Below are 12,182 nucleotides of genomic sequence, written 5' to 3' on the forward strand. Positions count from 1 at the left end.
GACATTTTCATTAGCGTTTAATGGGATAACATAAAATTATATCATAAGCGCATAAAAAAAATAGGTAGGTATACATACAAAATAACACCTTGAAAATATTATTATCCATGGCTCCGTTGCTTTATGCTTATAATATTTTATATAAACGATATGAAAACTGTTGAAACGCACGCGCACTAACATCGAAGTTATAAGACTAAAGCTACTTATTATAATATAAATTTTATAATAAGAGCGTGACGACGCACAGTAGATCGACGCCATACAAGCGTTGGGACATAGGATATTTAAATATCCAAATGTCAATTTTTGAAAAACGAGTTATGCCATCGTATTTGTCTTCTTATTAGCTGTTAAAAATGTTACTAGCATTTTCTGATTGGACTCTTACATCGAGAGCTATAGCGCAAAATGTGATTTAAATGTATGGGAAGTGACTTAAAAACTGATGTATCTCGAGATTCCCTTCGCCTTTCGACTTGATTTTTTTATATGGTAATAAGACATATATTTGGCACATTTTCTTCAAACAAACATGGTGCGATAAATGTGCCCGTTTTAAGATACAAGTATAGACCGATTTTTGCAATATCATCTACATATTTATTTATAAGTTTCACATATTTTATCTCTGAATCTCACTTCAGTGGTGACTCACTGATATGGTCAGGCCATAACTCATTGATGCACCGATAATATAATCTCTGGAAATAATTATATACTACTAATGAGATAATTTGTTAATTTTTGGTAATTTGTTATTACCTAAATTTTAATGAGGTGATTAGCTATTTTTTTGAAAAATTAGCTAATTACTTATAAAAGACCTTTTTATTGTTTACAATAAGAACTCGAATCGATTTTTAACATACCTACCCTCATTAGTGCCAATTTTGGAAACCATATAAATAGGTGCATTACTTGAAGAGCATTAGTTGTAATTTCATCCTCATCCGAGTGTTGTCATTATGTCTTTTCACGGTTTCGGTACTTACCTCGACCTTTACATTTCTCTACGTGAAGGTGGTGATATTCGGGACTATAATCAATTATTTACGTCTCTGAAAACCAATAGTGATTTTCAGTTAAGAGACGCAGTTGAAAAAGAACTTAAAGAATGGTGTCGTAGATTTTGTTATCGGATCTATGCTAAATGGATGAAATCTTCAAGAAATCAAGAAGCATTTATGCGGAAGTATTCCTCCTGGTTGCAAGCAGATATCAAATGGCCAGAAAATTGGAAAGAGAATGTTATTATACCCGAAGAAGAAATAGACGAGGCATCTGAAGAACCAACAGCGACAACATCCGATTCTTTCACAAATGTTGTGATGAATCCGGAATGTCGGGTTTCCGACGCATCTACATCTACTTCGATAGAAAGCCGCAAACCTTTTGAAGAATTATCGAACAAACAAAAAAGAAGACGCACAGAATCGAGTTGCAGCTCCTATAGCACGGAAGAAATCGTCTTCTCTGCTCAAACGAGCCTCAAATCATCTGGAAAAAAAGATGTGGCTGAAATCCTGCAGTACCTTTTAGAAAATCCAGAGCAAGTCTCTAAAGTAAAGCAGTTTATTCAATTTGGAGAAATGAAAGAAATATCATCCCAAAAAGCTTTGGCATTATATGTCACTTTAAGACTATCAAAGTTTCGATACATAACACTAAGAGATTTCAGTGAAAAGGAAGGAATTTGTAAATACCCTAGTTATTATAAACTTCAAGAAGAGAAGAAAAAGTGCTACCCTGACAACAGTGCTGTAACAATAACAGAAACTTCTGTTAAGATTAAACTTCAAGCTCTGTTAGATTTAACTGTAAATAGACTTATTCAGTGTTTGGACATAAGTCTTGACAAAGATGAACTCCTGCTAATAAGCAAATGGGGGTTTGATGGAGCCTCAAATCAAAGTGTACATCAACAAAAGTCGGATTGTTCAAATCAAGAACTACAAAGCGTGTTCATGGCGAGTCTTGTGCCATTGAAGCTCACAACTCAAGATGGATGTATTATTTGGCAAAACCAACGGCCTTCATCAACGTCTTTCTGCCGACCCATTATGTGGAAGTTCATGAAAGAAACGGAGTTTAATGTTAAAAACGAAATGACTAATATAGAAACAGAAATAGAAAGTTTAAATCCAACGAAATGTGAAAATGCAACTATCAAGCATAAATTGCTCTTGACAATGATAGATGGAAAAGTGGCATCCTATATCTCTGGCACTTCTACAGCAGTTTGCGATTTGTGTAAGGCGCGTCCGAAGGAAATGAACAATATAGAATTGGTTCAGAAAAAACCAGTGGACGAAGATATGTATAAATATGGATTAAGCAGTCTTCATGCATGGATCCGTGCCATGGAATGTTTGCTTCATATAGCATATAGATTAGACATTAAATCTTGGCAATCAAGAGGAGACGATGCCAAAAAATCTGTAGATGAAAGAAAAAAGAACATTCAAGACAGATTCAGAAAAGAAACTGGTTTATTATTAGACGTTGTAAAACAAGGCAGTGGGACGACAAACAACGGAAACTCAGCTAGAAGGTTCTTTCAAGATCCAGCCAAAACTGCTGATATAACTGGACTAGACGTTGCTTTAGTGCAAAGACTTGGTGTGATCCTACAATGTATTTCTTCTGGTGAAAAAATTATTGTAAACAAATTTAATGAATTATGTATAGATACTGCAAAAATGTTTACCAATCTTTATCCATGGTATTATATGCCTGTGAGTATTCATAAGTTGCTTATTCATGGAGCTCATATAATTGAGCATTTGTCTATAGTGCCAATCGGTTTTTTGTCAGAAGAAGCATCTGAAGCGAGAAACAAAGATTTTCGTAAATTTAGAGAGTCTCACTCGAGAAAAAGTAATAGTATTAATTGTAATGAAGATGTACTTCATAACCTGCTTCTCACTTCAGATCCTTTTTTGACAACCATACGACCAAAATTGGATCGTAACGTAAAGAGAAATATGTTTAAAGAAGTTTATGAAATGATAGTCACAGAAGAAAATCAAGTAGAATTTTGTGACGTTATGAATTTAATATCTGATAGCGATTCTGAAGAATCTGAAATAGAATCTGATGATGATATTTTCTGTGACTAACACTTTCTTTTAGACTATTGATTTTTATGATGCTTTATGATGCTGTTCTTCGTTTTGTTTGTTATATTGAATATTTGTTTTTACTGTTTTTATCATGTCTAAATATTAGTGTCAACCAATTTAAAATTTTGTCCTTACTTTATCATTATGAAATTAGTTATTAGTAAATTGTAGTTAAGTACTTCAATAAATATCTTAGTAATAGAATTGTAGGTATATTTTGATGTTTTTACATATTTTATTATTTGTAATTTATTATTTTTTTAGTAACTAAGCGTGACAATAAAATATTTTTTTGTTTTTCATAAAAAACGACTGCTTTTATTTAATTTAATTTCAGTCAACCATGCGCCTATTTATATGGTTACCAAAATTGGCACTTATGAGGGTAGGTATGTTAAAAATCGATTCGAGTTCTTATTGTAAACAATAAAAAGGTCTTTTATAAGTAATTAGCTAATTTTCCAAAAAAATAGCTAATCACCTCATTAAAATTTAGGTAATAACAAATTACCAAAAATTAACAAATTACCTCATTAGTAGTATATAATTATTTCCAGAGATTATATTATCGGTGCACCAATGAGTTATGGCCTGACCATATCAGTGAGTCACCACTAAAGTGAGATTCAGAGATAAAATATGTGAAACTTATAAATAAATATGTAGATGATATTGCAAAAATCGGTCTATACTTGTATCTTAAAACGGGCACATTTATCGCACCATGTTTGTTTGAAGAAAATGTGCCAAATATATGTCTTATTACCATATAAAAAAATCAAGTCGAAAGGCGAAGGGAATCTCGAGATACATCAGTTTTTAAGTCACTTCCCATACATTTAAATCACATTTTGCGCTATAGCTCTCGATGTAAGAGTCCAATCAGAAAATGCTAGTAACATTTTTAACAGCTAATAAGAAGACAAATACGATGGCATAACTCGTTTTTCAAAAATTGACATTTGGATATTTAAATATCCTGGGTCTTACTACAAAAACTTTAAACCCTGTTTTACACTTGTCTAATAAAATTTTGGCTGCAAAATGAACCATATGTCAACGTCATAATTTGACATTTTTTTAGACAAGGCATAAACTGACGTTTAAAAGTTTTTGTGGTAAGACGGCCTATGTCCCAACGCTTGTATGGCGTCGATCTACTGTGCGACGGTTCGATCTGAATAATTATAATTATTTATTCCGGTAAGAGAATTAAAGATATATTGACCGTATATAATATGCCAACGCCCCATGATGTTATAGGTAATAGAGACTAAAACAAGCCGACCTAACACGTTATGTAAAATTATCAAAATTTTGTTTTTGAATCTCTTAAAGAGGCCTTACAAAAAACTGGTATACCCCGGTCCTTTTTTGGTGCAATTGATAATCCTTTCAGTCAGTACAGAAAGAGGTATTTATCCCCTAAAAATTAACAGATGTCAACTGCACAAAACAACCGGTATATGTGAACTCGACCATAGACTACAACTACTGTTTAAGTTACATAAACTCTCTATTCTAATCTATGAGGTACCTAATATTATTTACTCCTAGATAACGTACTACAACTAAACTGGTTTATTTACTGACTAAACACATTTAACGTTGAATATTATAATTATATATTTAAAACATCATGCTGTCTCGTTCAATCGTTTTAAGTAGACAGTGACAGGACGATGCTTTTGTCATATTAAGGGTGGGTTGCACCATTTAACTATAACGATAACCAACAAGCACGTACCCAGAATTTTTTGTCGGGGGGGGTCCAGGTCCAGGCAAATGATTAAGGTATCGCGTAAATGGATGTGGATGTTGAGGTGCCCCGCCACCACCCGCCCGCCCCGCAGATCAAAACTGAGTCATATTTGGCACTGTACTTACTACTGAGGGATTTATTTTATGGGTTGCATCTATTTTCGGGAGGGGTCCGGACCCCTTGGACCCCCCCCCCCCTGGGTACGTCCTTGATAACCAAACCATAACCGGCCGTGAAATTGTAATATATAGGCACCGATTTTACGGCTGGTAAAGAACCAACCTTTGAAGTATGAGTATGGATTCGATACCAGGTGAGGCTACCAATGCAACTTTTCTAAGTTTCTGTGTTCTTTCCAAGTATATCTAGCACACCAATGACTGATTGAAAGGGGAATGAAAACATCTCGAGGAAATCTGGACTATAAAGTCCGAAATCACCCGCATTAAGCAAGCGGGATGATTAACGCTCAATCCTTCTGTGTGTGAGAGGAGGCCTATCAGCATTTCTATCGTCCCACTGCTGGGAGTGAGACGATAGAAAGGCTGATGATGATGATAGTTAAATGGTGCAACCCACCTCTTTTACGTCAAAAGTGTTTAGTAAATACGAGTAGTTAATAGACATGTAATGAAACCTAAATACGTATTAATAAATGTAAATCTGTACGCACTGATGTTATTATGCCATTCATTAATTTCCATTTTGTGAGGTTCCGCATAGATAGTTGTTATATATCTATCTGTGGAAAACATTAATGGCGGATTTCAGTAAACTATCTTAATATCTCCACAGATACCTGTTGGAAGCGACCTGCATCCAGCGTCTTCCGGCGACGTCTTCTGTGGAGATCAAAGGGGGAGGCCTATGTTCAGCAGTGGACGTCCTATGGCTGAGATGATGATGATGATGATGATCTTAGATAGATAGATAGATAGATAGATTATGCTTTATTGTACACCAAGAAAAAAGAAAATTTACAACACAGGACATCACAATACACAAAGAAGAGTACAAATGGCGGTCTTATCGCTAATCAGCAATTTCTTCCAGACAAACTTTGGATGGAGTTTATCTGGAGAATAGTTTGAAAAAAGGTAGTTTAGGGTGTACATATAATTGATAAATATACAATAAATACTAAAGATATAGAAAATAAATAGTCAATAAACGATAAAATATATAAAATACATGTAATAATAATAGAAAAAAAAAATTAAGATAAAAGAATAACAATACAGCGTCTTAATATATTACATAACCCAGTTTTCATATTACATACATGAACGAAAGGATTTTCCGTAACATGACGTTATTCATAGCATTTGTTACGCAAATTAGAAGGCAGTATCAACAAGAGACTGCATCATTGCTTGTCACGTCATACATATGCAACTTCATGTAATAAGGTCCTATATAAGTACATAGTTTCTACATGTAGGTAGAGCTGCAATCGCAAATTTCGCCAAACCCGGACATTTGGCATAATTCGCATTTTTTCGAAATAATGTGCAAAAAAAAGATGACCCAATTTTCATATTATTTTTTCATTCGACCGAAAAAAAATTAGGCGCTTCCTTGTGCAAAGTGTCCGGGTTTTCCCCTGAAACATCTTCAAACTGACGCCCGGACGGCCTTCAAACTAGGACAAATCCGGGGAACCCCGGACGGAAGGCATTTATGTAATAGGTACAGACGCCAACAGGTCAAGTTACCCGAATCTGTCAAATTTTACCAATTAACCTTCAACTAATATGATAAGGTTGAAAATCTATTGAAGAAATTTGACAGATGGAGGGAGGTTGATGTGCTGTCTTCTGTACCTAATAGACGGACATGTGTTGCTGGGGAGTTTGCTACTCCACTTGTTCCCAGTAAAGACACATGGGAAGTGATGCAGGGTGGGCGTTTAGGGAGCTATCTTTTATTCCGAGCTTCGAAAAGTGGTGTTTAGAGACTATTTTAAATTACTGATAACAAAATACTACCGATTTACTAACGGAAGCTAGATTACTAACAGGAAAAATATGCAAACATTCGTTTATCCATCGGAAGCGGCAGATTTATTTGTAATTTAATTTATCAGTTTTATTCATGTGGGTTTATTTATGTGAATAAATACTTTCTATTTAAGCTTGCTTTAGGAATCAAATAATTAATAAATTGTATCATTAAAAATGTTGGTGGTAAAATAAACACCCGTTTTCCATAATTGCTCGTTTACCTTATCGGTAAAAAAGGGCTCAAAGAGATTTTTCTTTGAGTCACAAAATTGATTGATTGCAATGATGCAACAAAAGCAAAGTCACGGTGAGATGCCACTATCACGATTATCTAAATCTTTGTTTAGATTTTAATTTTCAGTTTTGAATGATAACATTATTTATCCCTCAAGCGATAACGTCTATTTTTAGAGAATGATCCAATTAATGGTGATTAATGCCAATGAGTGGCGATCTGATGACTAAGAAAATATTTTTGACATGCTGGTACCATACCGACACAGCTGAAATAGTCCATATGCCTGTTAAAATATCTACATCCTAAGTTATGTTAAGTTTCTGCACAGATACAGATAGGTAGTATAGTAAGTAGGTCATCAATACCTCGTGGAAAATCATCTGATGACCCCTCCCATTGAGGCTGCCGCGGGAAGGACTACTCTTTCGAACGATCCCATAGACCCAGCATAGATTTCAATTTTAAAAACCTACACTCTTACCGAGTAACATATAGGCTATATTCTATTACGGTACATGCAGTAGTTCCCACGGGACGCGGGTGGACCCATTCTTACAGAATTTCCACAGCTTACATCATTTTTACCGGCTTACATTATTTTTAAGTTAAGCGCTTTCCATACAACGTGTTTCATTTACCCAGTTTTAATTAACGTGAAATGAATGGTTTTTATGTCTTCCAATCACAGATTGTTTAACATAACAACTCAATGTTTGTGTGAACGGGAACGTAACACGAGGTGTACGGTACTGGTATTTACAAGAAAAATTGGAGACCATGCTTAGTTTCCAAATAAAGTTCGCCAAACTTTTTGTCGTCGCGGAAAATTGCGCGGGTCCCTGCGCAGGCACTAATTTCAGGTATCAGCGAGTGCCGGGGCTGCGGGATTGTCCGAAATAATTACCGCGGGTTTTAGTCAGTAAGTCTCGACACTCCCTCACGCTGCTTACCCACAGCGGGAGGAGTCGTTTGATGATTTCCTACAGAAACAAAAAAAAGGTATCAGCTAGTGACGGACGTGGGCAGAATAGTATGGGAAACATGCGCGTGAAGTACTCGGAATTGAGTTTACAAGAACCGCACTACTTGTTTGGTTTGTGAGAAAAACCGTTTGCTTTCCAGAATTACGATTAGGTACTTTTAGAATAATCTCACAGCCCTTAGATTCTAGGTGGACATGACCTTTCTGCGATGAGAGGTCGCACAACGGCAGCCATTTTATTTAAGTCCTAAGTCTGGGTCTCCCAAACGAGGTGTAGTACCTATACCAACTCCTTTGAGAAAAATCGTATTGCGGACGAGAAAGAAAATGCGTTCTACCAATTCGCATCAAATTGATTTTCAAATAGGTATGACCAATTTGGACCCCTTATTAACGTTATTATTGCCTGATTAGATTGTAAATTTTTCATGATGACTAACTTTAAATTATCGATTTGTGGAACGAAAATATGATTATTGATTTAAGTTGTCTCTGTCACGTATAACTGATAAATGTAGAAGAATGAAGTGAGATGGCAATATTTGCTAATGATAAATTATTATAAGTTCAGAAAATTAGCTTAGATCACTGTAATTAATGAGAGTATGATAATTCTTTGATATTACTATAGCAGCAACATATTGAAGGTTGGTTCGTCATACCTCGACAACCCTCAATATTGCGGGGTAAATTATTTTCAACCACGTGACCCCCAATGACCCCATAGTTGGAGTCTTACCCTTTCTTTACCATAGGAGGCAACTTCCGGAATGGGTTACTAGAATCTTTATTTACATTTTTGATTGTAAAGGCCTTAATGAAGTAAAATTATTTAACTTCGACACAAAAAACTATTCCCGAATATGTTTTATGCTTTTGTGTATTATTAACTCAGTTATTAGTAGGTATCCATGCCAACATTGATGTAATAAAACATGACTTTATAGACTCATGCATGCGGTATTAAGGTTTGTCACGAAACTAACGATTATGTAAATTGTGGAGTAAAATTACACTTAAACATACATGCCTGGTAATACTTAAATATTTTACTACAGCTAGTTAAATAAATTATGGAAATGCCATGCCTTCGATGCCGTAAAAAAAAAATTTTTAGAAAAAATCATGAAATAAATACCAAAATATATACTTCTTAAGTTGGTTTAAATTAAATACCTATCATGTATTTCAAGAAATTATTCCCATATTACATTTACATATTAAATTTATACCAATTAAAGAAAATAAGTAAATGAAACAGACAACTTACGTCAAGGGAGTTTTTTTTCTCTGTATTCACAAACCATAGATGTGTATATAAAGTAGCATTGTTCAGATAATACTGTTTACCATTACAGAACAAGAAGTAAATATTTACATTGAGTAAATATGTATTCTTTCCTTGATTATGGAAGAGCGGAGTCTTCTACTACAGGTTCTTATCTGCTTAAAAGAAGGCTCCATTCACGATATTATTGTATGATTTTTTTTTACGAAATAAACATTTTTGTATTTTGTGTTTGTATTTTTGTATTACTTTTGTCTGTTTACTTGTATCTGTGCAGTGAAAAAGTAGTGGTGGCCTAGAACTGATTTTAACATTCTTAGGCCGTTGGAAAGCTACACTATCATTGAAGAACAGGGGCAATATTTTATCCAGGTACAAGCAGGTATCCCTGGGATGCGGGAAAAAGCTAGTTATTTATTCAAGATTACTGTGGATCTTACAAATAAGTACAAATCTTTGAATTCAAGCTTCGTTGTTTTAGGTTCAAGATGAAACTATATTAAACACAATACAATCTCATTATTATATTGTTTATAATAAATGTCACTAACCAAGCCACGTCAAAAGATAATTAAAAATAGAAAAGGGCCACTCAAGGTGACAGAGTACTAAATGAGCTGAGGACCAAAATAACATTTTGGACAGCCCTTCATACCCAATAGATATTGCCTATACAAAACAAACCAGTACTTTTTTGTTTAGAAACTTGTAAACAATTCATGTACATACATATTTAAAAAAACTATTCATATTTTAAAGATATAATGGCTGTTTTTCTATTGTTTTACCTGTGTTTGTGGGATTTCCCGTAACTGGACCATTAATATAGTCTACGCTACTTGGAGATAGTCTAGCTTAACAACAGTGAAACAATTATCCAAATCAGTTCAGTAGTTCTGGAGCCTTTTAAGTACAAAGAAGCAAAAAATGTTTATTATGCTTTATAGACATACTAGCTTCCGCCAGCGGCTTCGGCCGCGTGGTGTGTTGATAAAAAGCCTATGTGTTAATCCAGGGTATCACCTATCTACACACCAAATTTCAATCAAATCGGTCCAGCCGTTTTTGCGTGATTGAATAACAAACATACATCCATACATTCTCACAAACTTTCACATTTATATTATAAGTAGGATAAAATATGCAAGAGTCAATATTTACATTTGTAAAAAGACTTACTCTAATTTGACTTTTGTGTTAAAACAACTGTTAACTATAAATATCACTTTTGTTAGTTGATAAGCATCTTATCTAATTAGTTTTTTTATCATATGATTTTAATCTTTTATGTAATTAGGCTTTAGGTATGTTTGTAATAAAATCCTTTCATTCTACGTACGCCTAAGTTCATTCAGATATTAACGAGATCAAAATTACTAGCGGAGATGTCATAATGCAAAACCTCCAAAGAAGGGGATGACGAATGTTACTAGCTTTGTCCTTACTAATGGTGTCCACGGCAGCTGTTCTCATAAAAGGAGATCAGCCAGCTGCGCAGGACATATTATAGTGCACAAGCATTTGCCCTGCCCTTACAAACGTTGTATGGAACCCGCCAAATATTTTCAAAATAAAATCTAAAATCAATCTAAGAATCTTAGTCAATCTCTGACAGAGTAGCTTTGATTTGACGAGGAATCAGAATGTCTTGTTAGTTCCAGTAACTGATCACACAACTATGTACATTGCTTGACCTACAAGAACGCACCTGACCTTCCTGCCTTATGGCATCTATCTTTCCTTTCTTTGTGCATAGAACCAAAAAGTATCACATTCTGAATGTGACTGATGAAAGATATTAAAAAAAAAAATAGGTGGTCAGTGGGTCGTCTTAGGGGCGGAGTTTTCATAATAATATTAATAAATAAAGTAGGTACTCACCCAAAAAGTATGTAATACATAATGCTAATATGATGAGGAAGATAAATACTTTCTTCAATCTCCTGGGGTGCTTAATGGTCCTACTTCTAACATTGATATGTGGAGCTGAGGTATCATCTTTTAACTGTAAAACAAAACGGACCATTTTACAATACAACCTATGAAAGATGGTAGTCTTCATGTTTTTTTTTTTCCGACAAAACATAATCCTGCCTTGCCTGCCTGTTCTGCATGAAACTATAAAATATAATGAGTTTTCTTAATTAATTACGATTTCTTGTATTACGTTGTTAACTCAAAACAACGCGGAAAATTACGTTTTTTTTACATCATATTTGATGAATAATTCATTGTATTCATCAAATGTCATCATCCTCCGAGCCTTTTCCCAACTATGGGGTTTGGGTCGGCTTCCAGTCTAACCGGATTCAGCTGAGTACCAGTGCTTTACAAGAAGCGACTGCCTATCTGACCTCCTCAACCCAGTTACCCGGGCAACCCGATACCCCTTGGTTAGACTGGTGTCAGACTTACTGGCTTCTGACTACCCGTAACGACTGCCAAGGATGTTCAATGACAGCCGGGACCTACAGTTTAACGTGCCATCCGAAACACAGTCATTGGTGTCTAAGATATACTTAGAAAGTACATACAAACTTAGAAAAGTTGCATTGGTACTTGCCTGACCTGGAATCGAAACCGCGCCCTCATACTCGAGAGGTTGGTTCATCAAATGTATTCCTTGAAAATTATTTACAAATATTTATTTTCATCCAACAGGGAAAATGATTGTGGTATCGTTGAGGAAAATTCGGTTTTTAAGTTTTTCTGTATTTAAAATCTCAGGCCTACATACTACGTATCCAAACTATTATACTCTGTTACAAAAAACCATATCCATTG

The 12,182-nt window shown here is 34.8% G+C and overlaps 1 protein-coding gene across 2 annotated transcripts in view; it reads right to left on the reverse strand.

Moving 5' to 3' along the window:
- The window catches only part of LOC124639330 (ectonucleoside triphosphate diphosphohydrolase 5), a 30,768-nt gene that overhangs the window by 14,480 nt on the left and 4,106 nt on the right, over positions 1 to 12,182 (reverse strand). For both annotated transcript variants that reach the window (XM_047176638.1, XM_047176637.1), the window contains exon 2: positions 11,280 to 11,403. In XM_047176638.1, the coding sequence (XP_047032594.1) occupies positions 11,280 to 11,403 (124 nt within the window). The remainder of the gene's footprint in view (positions 1 to 11,279; positions 11,404 to 12,182) is intronic.

This window comes from Helicoverpa zea, chromosome 19 (assembly GCF_022581195.2).
Source record: "Helicoverpa zea isolate HzStark_Cry1AcR chromosome 19, ilHelZeax1.1, whole genome shotgun sequence".
Taxonomy (NCBI): Eukaryota; Metazoa; Arthropoda; class Insecta; order Lepidoptera; family Noctuidae; genus Helicoverpa; species Helicoverpa zea.